Here is an 18417-nt window from a genome sequence, read left to right as displayed (position 1 = left end):
TGTGAGCCGTGTGGCTGGCTGTGGGGTCGTGGGGGGTCTGGCAGGGCCAGACAGGGCCCCCCTGGGAGCTGTTAACAGCTCATAGACGTCAGGGCCCCCCAGGGACCCGCAGAGCAGCCCCGGCGCCTTAATGAGAAAGCAGGTGATTATCCCACCTTGGGAAAATAAATGTGTGCCATTATGAATCGTGATGACAACTCTGTGAGGTACTACTGTGTCAACCACAGCATGCAGCCACAGGGTTAAGGAGCAGTGTGTAGCGGCAGTAGGACCCATTGGTAATGAGGAAACCAATACTGTGACATGATACAACAAGTGCTACTCTTAGTTAGTTAGTAAATGTCAGTCAAATAATTATTAAATAAAAATATTATGCTAACAGTGTAAAGCAACAATTTACATTACACAGAGTCCCCAGGAATAACCTATGTTATATTATCCTGCAACAAGCTAGTAAGTACATGAAGTGCTTACCACATTTTCTTGGAAAATCATACTTACCATTTTAACAATGGTAAGTATTACATAAATGATGTGTTTCCCAGTGATTTTGCATAAATGAAAAATGGCCGACATCTAAGAGCCAGCTTGAGGAGGTCGAGAAATGAGATGATACATAGCTTACACATTCGCTATATGAATGGTCCTCAATACATTTCAGTCAACCATTCCAGATTACCAGACATTGTATTCCAGTCAAAGTATGAAATGAAGAGATAATTATGCTGAGAGCGGATTATCGCGAGGCAGGTCTGTAATGGATTTGATTAAAGTCGTCAGTAAAAACATGGTAATGGGCGTGATGATTAGTTTGATCGCTCTAACAATGCTGTGGACAGTAATCTGCGGTATAAACAAAAGTGTTGATGCTGTGTTTGCAGTTTTTACACGTTTGTGTGTGTGTGTGTCACAGGTGGCTGGTGTATTTTTCTAAACTATGATATGCCCTAACATTTAGATGCCTGTCAAATTGTTAAGAAGCAACATTCCTGTCAAACCATTATCAAACCATTTCTAGAAACCAAAACCACACTCTATCCTTGTAGCCTGTTAGAACATCTCTACCAAACACAACGACACAACACTCCCCCTCCTCAGCCAACCACTTAACCACTGCATCTGTGCTGCTACAGGGCCACAGAGACACCACCACCACAGGCTGCTATTCATTAACAGTTTGAGTTAATTGATTGTTTACTGAAATCAGCGCCTGGGGTAATCCTTTGAGCCCCTCCTCTCCTCCCTCTCCCTCTTCCCCCCTCCCTCTCTCCCTCTCCCTCCAACCCTCCTACCCTCCTCCTCTCTACCCTCAGCAACAGGACTGGCTGGTGGCTCCACCCCCCCCCCACCCCCCCCCCCCCCCCACGACTGGCTGTGACATGAGGGGCCCAGTGGAGGTGTTACTGTCAGGCCTGATTTACTCCCAGCCATCTGACATGAGGCGGACACTCGCTGGGGTCTTAGAGGGAAGGAGGGAGAGGAGAGAGGAGAGAGCCAGCAGCCAGGCATCAAGCTGCTTAGGGCAGGGACAGCTCAATACAACAGCTTAAACCAACAGTACACTGCTACAGTGCAACAGTAAATAGCAACAACCTCATGCAAAATACCAATGTTACAGTCAACTAATGTAACAGCCTGTTAACAGCTGACATTAAAAGTCAAAGTAACATTATATCCTGAAACCACTGATTGTGACAGTGGTATTTTTGTTACTGAATGTCTCGTTTCTATCGATATAAAATATAATTTGTGAAATGAAAAAGTGTGTGGATGTCAGTTGTATTTCATTTTCTTTTTTTTATTGTCAATTTTAATTCATTTTTGCACATCTGACTTTGAATGATTTTTCTAAATGCTCCATTGGGGATTATATATCTGGTTGAGTAGCTTTCAATCAAATACTCCTACTGCCAACAACAATCTATACCTCCTGGGAGGTGGTCTACACACTACAGGATCCAGCTATTGTCTGCAGAAGAATATGTGCCAGTCACCTGTCATGTCAAACATGTAACACACACACACATACACACTGAGGCCTTTCACTAACATTGAACCCGTACAACAAATGATTATACCCTAAATACTTACAACATACACCTGATATCATCACAATACATTCACACTCAACACATTCCCTTTCCCCAAAAGATAACACACATTTGTCTAATTCCTTTTCCTCCATCCACTTAAACCTACCCAGCCACATTCAACCCCCAAAATTACTTACACATACAAAGCCACGGAGGAAACCCAAATTAATCTGAAAGAGTGGAGGGGATAATCTCACTTGTTTATATTGTACACAGTTCATCGTCAGGTCATCCCGATCTCACCTTTTTTCTCCCAGGGTTCCTCATACCAGTCGAGGGAGTAGAGGGAAGGGGTGGGGCAATATTAAACCAGGAAGCTGGTAGGGCTTAGAAAGGCTGTTGTGGGAGCTTGAGACATCCTGATGTGTTGTGTTCCTCCGTCTCATTGACAAATCCGCCTGGCTCAGCCCAAATGGGAACTGCTCCGTAAACTGACCATGGCAGGGATCGGGGGAGATTAGTGCTGCCTTTGACACTTCACTCTCACCCAGTCTTTGCAGGGCACCCTGGGATAGGGTTACGCACCTGTTGCCTTAGCATGGCAATAGTGACAGCCGCCACTCAGGTGGAAGGATTTGATTTTAAGTTGAAGTGTTGTGTTCTTGTTCTGGCAACCTGAGAACAAGAGCCAGCCGTCCAACCCTAAACTGAAGAAGTTACGGGCTTGTGTCAAAAAATCTAAAATACCTGTGTCAAAAAGGCTATTAAAAGGCCATTTTAATTTTGGGACTAATATGTCTATGTCAAAACACACACAATGCACAGTCTGAGAAACTTTCTTCAGCCAATGTTTCTAAAAGCATCTATCTTCCAACCCCTGGAAATAATATTTAGTTGCAGCAATTATGGTAAGTGCTTAGGTTAAATCTGACAATGCACAGTTATTCAAACACAGCGCCTATTGTTTATCAACATGCTTGGTATTCTACTCTCATATTAAGGTGAGATGGGGTGAATCCTCATGTTACAGTGCTGCCATAGGCAGATCATTATTATTAGACCAGGGAGGTACTTCTTTTGGACAAACATCAGTTTGTGCAGAGAGTTTGTGAGATCTTGTTGGTTTTACTTACCCCCCAAAATCTAAAATTGTACTAATATTTAGGACGTCTTAGGTTATAAAGCATTAGCTAAGTAAAGTCCAGAGTTGTTCATGATCAGGTCTCCTGGAACACTCTGCAAATTGCTGGTAGATGGCGAAAGGGTCAATCTAAAAGATGGTACAGATTGATGGTCTTCGTCAGGGTGAGCATGGTTTTAAATGTGTCATCTATGATGCTACGCACAGATAAAACTGCAATGCAAGTCTTCTCTGTCACTGGGTGAAAAAAATAAGAAATTGACGTCACACAGACGCATGCACGCCCCAAGCACGCACGCGCGCACACACACACACCACACTGTTTAATCTATTTAATTGAACCCGACTTTGAATAAGTAAACAAATGAGGAAATTCACAAGGGGCATTCGATCCCTCCTAAGCTAATGGATTGAAGATTTTTATCCCGTAGGGGCATTTGGGCAAACAAGGCACGGTTATCTCTAAATCGACATGTTGCCTCTCAGTCTGCATCAAATTTCTGCACTAAAGAGCCGTTGAACTCTTGATACGGCTTTGGTAATTAGCCAGACGGCCAATCTGCAGACTCAGCCAGATCTCCAGATCTCCTTTTCTCCTACAGTATCTGTAGTCTGATGTAAGATCAATGCAATTAATACTCCAGGAAAATAAATGATGAATATGAAAGATAAGCTACCAACCCAATTACCCTAGCTTCTGTTAGTGTTTTGCAGAATTAAGATATGTGTAAAACATTTATTTTTAATCTAACATAGAAGAGAACCAAAGATACAGCCCATAGTCAATATAATAAAGATGTGATACAAGAGCCAGTGGTCAGTTTGGATTTAGCTGACACATTTATTAAAGACCTGTATCACTTAATCATCATCATCATCAACATCAGAGAGAATAAATAAGACATAAAACATCTTCCACCTAAACAAACACGTTCCCCCGCCTGGGTTTCAGCATGCCCAGGTAGCTTAGAACGAAAAGAACAAGATACATCTGAAAACACACAAATGCATAGAAGTAACTGCACCTCTAGTTATCGGTGGGAGGCGACATCTACAAAATGTCTAGATCCCTGGCTGTCAATGTACAAAGTAATAATATCTGTGGTATTCATATTGTTGAAGGGTTGTATAAAAATAAATTCTCCACAATGATAAACCGTAATATATATAGACATTTGGCAACAACCAGACACGTAAAGACTCTGACTTGAACCAAAACCTGCATCGGTACACATAAGAAAAACAAAGGGAAGAATAAGGTGGAAAGGATTGGCGATAGAGTCTATCGCAATCCAATTGGGCAGGAGTCTGACTTTGTTATGTTGTCACAACGATATCACAGCTGGAAATAGTGTGTATCTGTGAGCTTCCTCTGGTGTAATATTGATGACACCATAGGGATCAAAAGCATGACCGTCCAAAGCCGCTGTACACATAGTTCAATGGTGGAGGACAGTTTGAGCAGTGCTGTGAAAACTTAAGACAGAGATGGAGTAGTCTGTCTGTCTGACCGTTAAAAGTTATGATTGTAGAAGTGAGGTGCCTTCCTTTCAGACCCTACTCTTGACGCTATCGAAGCGACATATCAACACCCCGTCAGTAGCGCTAAATGATCATTCATAACAGGTCTGCACGCCATATTTCTCAGTCTGGTTCTCTTTGAGGAGTGGAGTGTGTGAGTTCAAGGTGCAACCATTCATACTTTTTGATGGCCCAATCCTTCCTTCCAGTCCACTCAGATGAGGAGAAATGAAAAAGATTGACAGTTAATTGATAGAGAGCGATTGAGTGATCCAAGGAGGGTGAAAGACATCAACCGTCCGACCCGGTCTCTCTGTTTCACAGGTCATGTGTGACTGTCTCTTTCCAGTTCGTGACACCCGCCAGGAGAAGTCCTTAGACAACATTGACCAATCAACCCAGCTCATCAAAACTGGCCGTGGTCCACTTCGTCCAACCAGGAAGCTGGGCTTGCTGGGAAGTCTGGGTAGCCCCCACTGCTGCCAGTGGACAGATCCGAGCTGGGGCCGTTAGCGCCCACCAACACTCCTCTCATGCCTGTGTTCAGCCCGGGGGGCCCGCCTTGGGTCATGATGGACAGGCCGGAGTCAGGGTAGACCAGGCTGGAGATGGGGGGCTGGTGCCTGGGCAGGGCCTGAAGCGAGCCTGGGGACTGGGGTAGGCTGTAGGGGCTGCTGGAGCGGATGTTGTGGTACTGGTCTTGGGACGGGAGGACTCCATGCTCCAGGGGGAAGGGGCCGTGGCTGCCATCCTGGCGGCCCCCCATGGCCAGGGACGACTCGCTCAGGCCGCTGTAGATGCCGTTGGAGTGGCTGAGCTCTGACATGGGTGGCTCGTCTGGAACACAAGGGAGGATACTTAGTCAGGGTGTGGCTTTATTTAAGTGCTAGGTCAATTTCCTGCTGATATTAGTTTGATTCTGGTCATTCATATACAATTTAGATGTAATAATTAAAATTATTTGGGTAAATAGAGGTTTCATTCAAATTTGAATGGGAATAAACCAAAATGTGTGGTTTATAAATTTGCTATGTCCATTTCCGCCATGCACTTTAGGGGATAACAAATAATTTCAAGAAGACATTTGTATTATAATTGTGATAATAATATTTCTCATAATTCCTCAAATAGGAGCGTAAAGGCTGCCATCTGTATCCCTTTCGTTAGATTCCTGTGAATACATCATCTCAGATGTCTGTCTGTTTGTTTTCCCATCATACCTGTAAAGGAGACCTCAGCGTCACTGTCCATGCCCTCCTCCTGGATGCTGTCCTTGTCTGATTTGGAACTGCCTCGCGATCTCTTCATGTTGCGGAAGTACTGACCCCACCTCTGTCTGCCTGCATCCTTCTTCAGCCTCTTCTCTTTTGCTCGCCTGTTCTGAAACCAGACCTGGAGGGCAAACAAGGTGTTTGGTACATATTGGTTTTGTTTTATTTATTTGAGGTATATAATTGGGAAGTTGGGAATTTCCCGTTGAAGGCAGCTCCTCCAATAAGCCTTCTCCTACAATACACTTGTGAGTGAAGTTAAATTGATTTCTTAAAATTAGAAATATATAATTTAGTGTTACATTTGCAGAAGAGTAGGCTATGCACAAGTATTCCGTTTTATAACATGATCAATTTTGTTTCTTTTGAACTGCATTTTTCGTTAATAGACTATAGGACATATCTGTCCTGATGCCAAACTCCTTTCCACTTACTGGACAATTCCAGACATCATTTTTCTTGACTCTTTCTTCAGTGCAACTGCAATGCTTTTAAGCGGTCAGGTACAGCACATGAACATTAAAACAAAATTAATTTTCAAGGACTGTCTGGGGACCAGGTCACCTCTTTTTAACTCAAGAGGGAGATTAAAACAGTGGGGCAGAACACTAATGTTGGGACCGACATGCCCTGAGATTTATCACGCGCTTAATTAACTTCGCGACAATTACAAGTTGTCCTTAACACTGGGAGCAGACAGGTTGCATGTTACCCTCTCACTGGGATCTACTAACCGAAGTTTCTTTTAATTATTAACATTTCACTATGGCCACGTTCTAAATTGTAGCTGTAAATGTGTGTGATAATGTTGAAAACATTTGTATTTCATTTTTAAGAGACACTTGATTGACGAACCATTCAATGTAAGAACATATTTTGTTGTTTACAATCCACATCATGCAAAGCCTAATTGAATTTATCCTTTCTCCCCTACATATTGGCTAAGGCCTATTTCATTAATGATATGGAGCCGAAGTGAACCCTCTTAACCCCCATTTCCCCTTCCGTGAATAATGAAGCGCGATAGTGGCTTCCGTACCTACTTTAAGTGTCCTTGCAAATAAAACAATATATATGACCATAGTCAACCACAGTAGGGATCTTTCACAGACAGACAATATGCGAGGCTCCCTCTTAGCATTGTTAACGAGCTCGTTCTTACAGTTCTGACTTTCAAGTGTGTGGACATCATTTTAATCCATCTCACCGTAAATTCTAACCATTCAAACCCGCTGGGAGGCCATTTCAAGCACTATTTCAATGGAATCCCATGCATGTCCTTAGATAATAATAAAATAAGGACGCTAATGAAATGGTCTATAATGGAGGGGAATGGACAGTTACCTGAACAACCCGCATATCGAGCCCGGTTTCTGACGATAGCTGTTCTCGTACGTGGCGGGCAGGTTTGGGAGAGTTGTTGTAAGCGTTTTTCAGGGTCTCGAGCTGTTTGGCGGTGATAGTCGTTCGTGGCCTTTTTGCTGTTGAGTCTGCCTCTGAATAGAAAATACAAGACACACAATGTTTACCAGACCTTACACAAAAATGCACCCCAATAGGGCTACTTCATGCTAAAAGACCTCATATTCGATTCCAAGCTGTTGACAAATAGGCTATTTATAGATATGCATGTTCAGCCATTGAAAAGTGTAAGCGACATACCAGAACTGAAAAAATAAAATTGTAGAAAACAATGGACAGACAAGTAAACTTCATAATTTGGCACCATAGACATTTTCTGACTTATTACGTTCGTAGGCCTAATTAAACCCAAATAAATGCTAACTCATAAACAAAAAGCCTACGAACAAAAACATATGCAAGACCATCCTCCAAGTGGGCAAATGCACAAGTAATGGCGCCCTCTCATTACCAAAATAAACGTGTGTGTTTTTCCATGAAAACTCATCTTAACTCAATGCGTAAATCAGCAGTTGGTTTAGGCAGTAAATTCACACAAACAGATGGGGAAGATAAAACTTGAGTAACGCATAAACTATTCACAAAGAAAATGTAGGCCTACACTTGCTGGATTTCGTTGTGTTAAAACAGATTCTCTGAGGTCAGTTGTAATCAATTTAGCATGCAATAAATAAGCCTTTTTTATTAAACAATTATTAATTTCAAATTTAGTGAGAAAAAAAAATCTCGTAAACTTGATTTCGTTTTCCCAAAAAGACGTTTGTGATAGAAAACATGGCCATTTTGGTCATAGCATTTGACATCATTATATCAGCCTAATTCAATTATTTTACTTGAAATATGAGGCCTTATTATAGCCTATGAGCTATTTTAGCAAAACATGGTCACCAGCGCTTTTAACACCTTTGAAACAAACCTTCTGAATAATCTGTTGTGCAGATAAGGCTGAATTTAATATTTTTAGTCACTGTCGGTCTGCTAATAAAATAAAACAGAATGAACTACGTTTTCTCTCTTCACTGCAATTGGATAGGCTGTATCCATATTGCTATCGATTGGGATACGGGATACGACGCAATTAGCGCAGGTGGGTCAAGTGTTTATGGGTGACCTCATAGTCTTGGAGATCAAGTTCACAGCTCCAAGCAGTTGCTCAATAAAAGGTAAATGGATCAAATAAGTAAAACATTACATAACTTATTGGGTGATGCGGTGCTTGATAGCCTATAATAGGTATAATCCTTTTTCACGTTGTTATTTAGCAGACAGAAATTAAGATGTGGGGATTGTAGGATATCCACATTCTTTGATATGGCTGAAATATAAAAAACAGTGGATTCATGCGTAATTACTCGTTAGAGTCTAGGCACTCAGATCTTGGGGACACTAATTATGTGTGATACAGTTATGTTCAGGTATACCGTGACCTCTCACCTCTCTGTTTGGCGGTCTCGTAGTCAGCCTTGCACACGAGCCTGCTGTCCTCCATCAAGTAGTACTCGTCACCTGTGGCGAGCTGCCTTTTGCACACGATGCACGCGAAGCAGTGCAGGTGGTACACGAAATCCTGCGCCCTCCTCACCACCTGCGTCGGCGGAATACCTTGCTGACACGCGGCGCATTTGGTCCCAAATCTCCTTTTAGGAAATAAGAAGGTTATCATCAATAAATTGACAAGTGTTTCATCATATTCACAACCTCAAAATAAAATGCAGACCGTGTGATTCTATCGAATAATTAGGCTTGTTTTCCATGAAATATTAGGCTACACACCTAAAATATTTTCTATAATTTGTCTTTCATGAAATAATAAATTATGTATTTCATGGCGTATTTCTTGCACTCACTTAAAAAAGTCTTCTTTGCAGTAGACGCGATCTCCCCGGCTGAAGCACTTGTCCGCTAGTTGGGATTGGCAGTCGCTGCATTTCAGGCACTTGCTGTGCCAATGGCGGTCCAGCACTTTGAGGATGAAGCGGTCCACGATGTGTTGATTACAGCCCGCGCATACAGGAATCTCTGGAGGGGAGAAGACAGGATAACCATGAAGCCATTTTGAATTTAAACACTGCTTAAGAGATCATGTGGCACCGAGAAAAATTATACAGTGGTCAAATTGTTTTACGACTCAAAAATAGCTAGGCCTATTTAGAATATACTTACTTGGGATAACATCTAATAACATTTACATATTTTGTTTTATAGTTGACACTACTGAAACTTCACATGTATACATTTGCATCGAAAGGGATGAGTAAATAGAAACGAATGGGAAAACCACAATGCAGTCTATTTCAGGGCAAATATGAGACAATTTTGTCACTGATCTAGTATCTATAATATTGTATAATTGTATTTTTATCGATAGCCTATATATTGTCACATAGTTGAGAATTGAAGAGTTTCATTCCAAAACGTTATATATCCATTTTCAGAAATGTTAGTAAATTAGCTTTTATTATTTAAATAAATGATGAAAGAGATTGATTCGTTTTTTTCCACTATATAATCATGGCACGGGGGTTGTTCAATGACAGACATGTTTTTGTTTAAAATCTATCACTTGATGGTTTAACAATTTCAGAGAGACAAATTATTTTTGCAAAATGCTATATATCCGCCTCACGCTGAGATAAATAAGTAGTAGAGCTAGATTTAATAACTACATTTTTAATAAAGAAATGTACAAATGATACATTTGTGACATCAATATGGAATATATGTTTTTATTCAATACAGTAATATGTGATCTATATGTTAAACTTTTACATTTTAGTAATTTAGCAGATGCTCTTATCCAGAGCACTTAAAGTACATTCATCTTAAGATAGCTAGGTGAGACAACCACATATCACAGTCAAATATGCAGGATAAGAACATTCCATTCCAGCTAAATAATGGATATATAGCGTTTTGCATACACATCTAAAATCTATGAATTACACATCGCAGAACAGTAATATTTTACACATATATGAAGATGAAGGTACCCATAAGCAATCATTTCTGATGAAAAAACACACATTTGATAAACTGGTGGATATAGCTTTTTGGAAATAAACTCTTCAATTGTTATCTATTCAATTAAAAAGATGTAGGCCTAATACAATAATCTGGCTGAATGAAAAGCATAAATGCATCGCCGATGTAACATGGGCTAACTGAAAAACCATCACCAAAAGGCACATTTCGAAGAGTGGATTTAAGTTGACTAAGGTGTTGTGGACTCATTATTGATGTATAAATGTAGGGACACAATTATTTCAGTAGTATCAGATGTAAGTAAATACACTATGCTGCCTATAAATTACAGCCATTCATTCGTTTTTGTCCTCCTCCTCCTCCTCCTCCTCCTCCTCCTCCTCCTCCTCCTCCTCCTCATCATCATCATCATCATCATCATCATCATTTCTTTCATAACCCATAACTTACAGTAAACGCCAATGGTTATTTTGTTCCTCCCATGATTATTGAAAACTGGCAACATACGTTGCCATTTTCCACGTGTGGGTGCCAGATGTGCAGCATTACAAAAGAACACACACAGCTGAAATCCAACTAGTAAAGCCATCTCACTGGGCACATACGTAAATTCAGTTGGTTAAATGTAATTAAATTGAAATTACGTGGAAACAACATTAATTCAACCAGTGTGTGCCCAGTGGGATAGCATCGAATATTACGAAGACCACAGCCAACACCTTTTGGCTGATTGAGTTATCATGGGTTTGATCTGCTGAATCAATGAAGAAGCCATCAAAAAGTACCCTTCTACTATCACTCCTCGAAAAAGCGCATGCCATGAAACAAACACTCTTACTTTGCATGGTAACCAGCTGATCCAAGTCCAGACCAGAAACGACAGTGGATCCCGGAAAACTCTCTCTCTCTCTAATCCTTTCCCACTCTATCTCTCCCTGTTTCCCTTCTAGTTCTTGCTACCATGGGCTATCCTATTGCTATCCCTCTGTTTGAGGTTACAACAGGCGCATGGGTCCCTCTCTCTTTAAAACACTGGTCCATTTGTTCCCACTAAAGAATCACTAGGGATAATAAAAAGGAGAGAAAAAAACAAGCCCTCTGTAGCGACACTGGTCAAATCCCCTTGTGTATGCTCAGCCGCCCAATCAACGCTGTCCGAAAGGCTGCTCATGAGGTTTTACTTTACATCCGATTTCCAAATCACGTGGAAGCAGGCCCGCTTCCCGGAGTGGGCAAGGAGGGTTTCATTAATGTAAACGAGACCACAGCTAAATTTGATCCACGGTTCGAACACAGAATATGTTGGCAATATTCCCGCATTTGATTAACAAAACACCATCCAAGCCTTTCCCACCAAACATGTTTTACGCATGAAATTACGCTGAAAATGCACACTTGGATGAGGTGAAATGTGTTTTGATGTCAGATTTAGTTTGAGTCAGAGCTAAATGCTACACGTTGTGTGTTCAGTAGGCCTATTTACATGAGTTTATTGACAATTTAGGGATGCTGATGATACCGTGCAAATGATCACATTGACACATAATTACTATAAATTGTTTCAGGTAGGCCTATATGCTGCAAGAAGCCTATTTGCTCTAGAATTAGCAATAAGACACGGTAGGATATGTAGGAATGATGAATCCGGCCTTCCATATGGCCACATTTGTATACTTTATCATTACTAATTTACGCATGACATTTGACCATATCTCTCAGAGGACCAATCGTTCCAACGTATTACAGCTAATAGTCAGCCCATGTCTTCATCAAGTTCAGGATTAGCTCTAACTCATATAATTAACTGAACATCAATAGACAGAATATGACCATTTAGAATTTGCAGGCCAATTTTTACCCATGGCCTTCATCAAGACAACACAAAGCACGAAAGCAAAATGGCCCTCTTTCAGCAAAGAATGTTTCATTACAACTCACAACAAGCGACTTCATGTTAAACTATAAACAAACACTTGTCGAGTGAAATTGCATCACTGGCTATTTAAATACGATTTGAGATGTTATCACTTGGCTTTCTTATTTATTCAAAAGTCCAAGCACTTCGTGTTTCATCCGTCTAAGGAATCACATTCCTATTGTTCGTTTGTGGGCAATTTATGAAAAATTAATGGACCATTTTTCCTGCCACCAAGAGCAAGCACTGGACAACAGCGAGGGAGCCACGTCACGAACAGGTGCATCAAATTCATTATTAATTCAATAGTTTCTGTAAAACTAGAATACGCAGCCTTGTCTCACGCCACAATACAAGGTATCTTGCTCACCAAGATTATAACCTGTAGCCTATATGTCAGCCCATGGAAGCCAATTCAATCCCTAGAAATTGCAGTAATATTTATAAAAATATCGTTAACAGGTTTCAAACCTCGTATACATATTTGTCACATAATGCACAGATATGGGCCGGTTGTTACATAGGCGTAGTTGGTACAATCTAAACCATCCCCCCCCAAAACGCAAACATATCTTTAAGCATTTAAGACAATAATGTTCTGATATTTTGTAAAATATCAGAAACGTTTTTAAATGTTCAGGTAGGCCTCCGCTCTACAGCAAACAAAGAAAGTAGGAGGAATGCTTGACAACAAAAGGTCTTTAATATCCTTAACCCTTATGCAATGAATGGAGAAATTGCAACCCGATTAAAACTGTGCTTACAAATTTAAAAACTTGCTTTGTGGAGTTCAGGAGCAAAAAGATAAGACATATGCCTATGTCATTTCGTAGATTCACCGTCTTTAGCCTTAATCCTTCCCCATACAGATTTAGCCCTAATCCATTGTAATACAAGAGACAGAAGCGAAAAGTAGAAACAAATTAAAGGGATGTGCCCATTATTTCGGCTAACCACTGACTAGTCTAAAAGTGATGTTGTATGGATGCAAGAATAGCGTTAATGGACATATGCATGTAGGAAAAATAAGCATTTCATTGCAGTTACTATACAAATATTCAAAAATGCAAAAGAGGAAAGTATCACTATCGAAATATTCGAAGAACGTTATATTTTGTATTCATCATACCGCATGCATTATAGCAATAAGCTTATGCGATACATGAAGGTGTTGGAACGAAATAAAACAACATCCCTTATTCTGAGTTGTATAAACAGCGACAACAAATGATTGATTAAATATCTAGGCCTACCCATTGTAATGTGCAACCCAATAGCAGATTCGATTAAAACACAAATCCCACTGAGCACAGACGTCAATTCAACTTTTATTCCACCCTGGTTCAACGTCATTTCAATGGAAACAACGTTGATTCAACCAGTATGTGCCCAGTGGGGTGGAAACATATGTGGTGCCCTGTTGAATACCTTTCCGTAGTTCTTCACTATGCGCCAGCAAGGCAGGTAGCTTAGTGGGTAAGAGCGTTGTGCCAGTAACCGAAAGGTCGCTGGTTCTAATCCCCGAGCCGACTAGGTGAAAAATCTGTCGATGTGCCCTTAAGCAAGGCACTTAACCCTAATTGCTCCTGTAAGTCGCTCTGGATAAGAGCGTCTGCTAAAATGTAAATGTAAATCTCCGTGTTATTCGGTGCTCCTTTTGGAGAGTTCTGTTCACTATTGCTCATGATCTCCTCACACGATAACGAAAAACGAATGTATTTCTGTGTTCTTTCGCTCACATTAGGATTTTATGCAGTATATCAGGAATATAAAAAAATCCGCGCGGTGTATGATAAAGATCGAGTTTCTTTATCAGACAGTGTGTTGTGAGCTGTGGCTGATTATGCAACGCGGTTACCCTAGCAACTGGCCTGTTAAAGCAGAGAGATAGATTATCATCACCTAGCAGCAACTTGGAAAGAGGTGCGGGTACCAAGTGCTCGTCGGAGGAAAAAATTAACTTCATGGCACAAGATGACATTTGACCATGGTTTCGGCCATGTTGGTGTGTTTAGTTGATGCATATAGGCTATGCCATTTGAAATGTCCTTTTATCGCACGAACCTCCTACTTGACCATTAGGCTGGTTCATTTATACTAAAAAATGTTGCATTATCTTATGAACATACATTTTCACAGCACGAGTGGTAGGGCTAAGCGGCTTTAATTGGAACTTTGCAAAGGCATTTACGCACGTTTCTCTAAAACAGTGTGTAGGCCTATTTCAACTAAAATCACCGCCATAGAATAGGGCAGGCTACCCAAATGATCAAATGCAAACGAAAATTGAGCCTGACACCTCTTTTGAATGATTTAGCCTTGAAACTGTTGAGTTCCAAATGTCATGCAAGTGAAATAAAGTGACATTAGGCCTACGTGCCATTACAAATATTTGCCTGTAATGGATAACTTATGTTATGGATACGCAAAACAAGGTCTGCTCTGAGACCAAAGATTCAAATAGGCCTATACATATTTTCAAAGTGGGTAGCCTATTATAAAATACAGTTTGGCCGTGATTTTAGCATGTCTGTGGTTGATGTGTAGTTGACAAGGCAGAATGCAACTCTAATATTTGTACAGCATTCCATCCTTAACATAACGTAGGCCTAATAGTAGTATAGTTTTATATATGTTTCATTCGTTTTTTAACCTTTCTAAAATGCACATAAATAGAACGACATTTCAGGTGACTTGACCTCTATTTAGTAAAATATTGACACACTGAAATACGTTTTTACTAGCCTACAGCTTTAGCCTACAGTAATTGCATCACATTAAAAGTAAACGTTTTATATTGGATATAATTACATTTGTCTATCAATGTGAATGTGTTTTCTAGGCTTCTCCTCTCATTTAATCGAATAAGTGGAGGCATATGTCTCATGAACCTATTATTAGCCTACATTGGAACATAACATGATCCCCATTTCTTCTAATAATAGGGTCATAAAATGTACACTTTTCATTTGAAAAATTTGGATCAGACGAAAATATTCCTTTACCAAAGTTACTGTTATATTTTATTGGTTTAGTTTAATTATAAATAATATTTGATATTTGGGATGTTTCTAATATTATATCAGCCACCCCACTCATTGTATCTTATCAACTCAAAAGCAAAAGAGAAAATCTTCCCAACATGACGTCGTATTGATGGGGTCACGGTAGGTAACAATACAAAAAGCCACATCTACAATTTCCATCACGTCGTTAACGAGAATATAAACCTGGCTGGCGAATGACACACACACACACGCACGCACGCACGCACGCGCACACGCACGCACGCACACACACACACACACACACACACACACACGCATACACACACACACACACACACACACACACACACACACGCATACACACGCACGCACGCACACACACACACACACACACACAAACACCATATCTTAGGCCTATAGCCTGTGCTGACATCACAAAGACAGCTGTTTACTTAGGGAAGAGATTGGGAGTTCAACAACATGTTGATCGAGGCAACACCCGGATGAATTTTATTGACACTGATCTCAGCCGTAAAATGGCGCCTTGGGAAATCATGACTAGTGCCATGGCCGCGTGGACCCCTGACGAACCTAAAATCAATGCCCCATTTGCCTGTATTTTCAGAGTATATGAAACACATTTGGTGAAAGGTGTGGGATGCTTCAGTGCTCCCTCTTACTTGTCAGCTTTATAATATTTTGTATCTCCTATTGATCGCTCACGTTTGAGGGGCTAGGCGACAGTAATGGGGTAGCATGAGCGATGCTCTACGATCAACAAAACAGTCCGTAAAAAAGAGGCAGTCATGGCCAAGTGTTTTCGTAAAGAGATGATTGTTGCTTTTATTTCTAAAACCATTGCTAATCTATTGATTTTGATTTGGTAATGCAATATCCCACATATAAGCCTTATTCGTTTCCCCCCATTACGCACGGCAAAACAATACATTTGGTGGCATATACCTCCTTTATTTTATTCCTAATTTACAAACATGAAGTAGGTACCGCACCTGTCGAAGGGAACCTGACACTTGTTGAGCATTTTGCCCAGGCTGTTGACTAGGGAGGGCGGGGGGCGGCCTGTGCTGTTGCATTGTCGCGTTACACAGGCGGTTTGTGTGACACTGCAAAAGCACTCTGGTGGTCTCGTGGTCTCGAGTTACAGCCATGAGCGATGGTATAAAATGACAGCACGCGCATAACATCTGTTGATATGATTCCCAACAATGCAGCTCATTACGTATGCATAACGTCTCCCGCTGACAGGGGAACATAAATAAAATATGTAATGGCCCACCTCGAAACAGTATGAATACCCCATGAAATTGGACAGTGGACACATATTTAAGTGCCATGCGCCAATATGATGAAATCCATTCGATGTGTGTAGCCTAGCAATTGATCTCTTTTCACAACTTCTCACGTCTCGAAAGGGAAAACACTAGCCTACTGTAACTCTTCTTTCAGCATATAGGCCTAATGGTGATTTGTCAAACACTTATTTGAGAAGTTTAACTGATGACGATAGGGTGTGCTGTGAGATACAATGGGCTATTTCATGCCTGTTTGGATCCTGTCAGTAAAACTTTGAGCTGCAGGCGTAGCCCCCGCTGTGCTGATTTGTTGTGGCGGCTAACTAGATATTTCATAGCTAATTAAAACCCATTAACAGATCACAGGAGACTAAACCGAGTCAAATAGACACACCAGTAGCCTACATTTCCACATGAAGTTGTATAAGTGCAAATGACTTCAAACAAGAAAGCCGGCTTCTTACCTTGACCTGCACTGTATCGGGAGAAATGCCCGGGATTTTGACAACTCGATCCAGGATGTTCAAGCAACATTCTGAGCAGTGACGCTTTTCAGCTCAGATGAACATAAAATCAATGGGCGGTTGAGTGAGATATACCGAGGAAAGGAGAGCAAGATGCGCGACTGCTGAGATTAATGATAAGTGCTTATTAGTAAAAAATCAAAACAAAAATGCAAGATACTATTGCTTTATCCTTTGAGAGTCCCAAAAAGAACGCGATTGACGTTTATAAACGTACATTTAAGAGGCTAAAGTAGCATATGCCTGTCGACCTTGTCTCTCTACGTCCGTCACCGTGCAAGGAAACGTAAAAAATGCAGCAACTTGCTGTTTGATTCCATATGTTGGTCGAGAGGAGGTAGAGAAAGGGTGTGTGGTGGGTGGGGGGTAATGCCTAACCATTACCAGCGTCAGCTGACCTCACGATGGGACCAGTGTTCGTTTTTAGCACAACAAAAGTAACAGATCGAGTCGTGATGCCGAGCGTCGCGCCTGGAGAAATTTGCCCTGTCCACGGTGCTGAAAAGGGGAGTTTCTGTATGTTTACGAGGCGGGAGGCGTGTGTAGTGTACAGTCGTGGTCAAAAGTTTTGAGAATGACACAAATATAAATTTTTACAAAGTCTGCTGCCTCAGTTTATATGATAGCAATTTGCATATACTCCAGAATGTTATGAAGAGTGATCAGATTAATTGCAATCAATTGCAAAGTCCCTCTTTGCCATGAAAATGAACTTAATCCCAAATAAACATTTAGACTGCAGTTAGAATAACAGACTGCAAGCTTTAAAAGGAGGGTGGTGCTTGAAATCATTGTTCTTCCTCTGTTAACCATGGTTACCTGCAAGGAAACACGTGCCGTCATCATTGCTTTGCACAAAAAGGGCTTCGCAGGCAAGGATATTTCTGCTAGTAAGATTGCACCTAAATCAACCATTTATCGGATCATCAAGAACTTCAAGGAGAGAGGTTCAATTGTTGTGAAGAAGGCTTCAGGGCGCCCAAGAAAGTCCAGCAAGCGCCAGGACCGTCTCCTAAAGTTGATTCAGCTGCAGGATTGGGGTACCACCAGTGCAGAGCTTGCTCAGGAATGGCAGCAGGCAGGTGTGAGTGCATCTGCACGCACAGTGAGGCGAAGACTTTTGGAGGACGGCCTGGTCTTCTTGACGAAGGGCAGTGAGGAAGCCACTTCTATCCAGGAAAAACATCAGGGACAGACTGATATTCTGCAAAAGGTACAGGGATTCGACTGCTGAGGACTGGGGTAAAGTCATTTTCTCGGATGAATCCCCTTTCCGATTGTTTGGGG

The 18417-nt window shown here is 41.1% G+C and overlaps 1 protein-coding gene across 1 annotated transcript; it reads right to left on the bottom strand.

Moving 5' to 3' along the window:
• Nucleotides 1-5101: 5101 nt before the first annotated feature.
• Nucleotides 5102-17140, bottom strand: LOC311100260 (LIM/homeobox protein Lhx3-like; the record flags this gene model as incomplete). Its single annotated transcript, XM_084141102.1, has 6 exons — nucleotides 5102-5532; nucleotides 5916-6087; nucleotides 7311-7462; nucleotides 8823-9025; nucleotides 9236-9407; nucleotides 17071-17140. The coding sequence occupies 6 exons, from the start codon at nucleotides 17138-17140 to the stop codon at nucleotides 5102-5104; spliced, it is 1200 nt and encodes a 399-aa protein (XP_083997228.1).
• Between the last annotated feature and the right edge of the window lie 1277 nt (nucleotides 17141-18417).

The sequence above is a fragment of the Coregonus lavaretus genome (genome assembly GCF_964263955.1).
Source record: "Coregonus lavaretus genome assembly, chromosome: 24".
In the NCBI taxonomy this organism is placed as follows: Eukaryota; Metazoa; Chordata; class Actinopteri; order Salmoniformes; family Salmonidae; genus Coregonus; species Coregonus lavaretus.
This window is presented reverse-complemented; position numbering and strand designations above follow the sequence as displayed.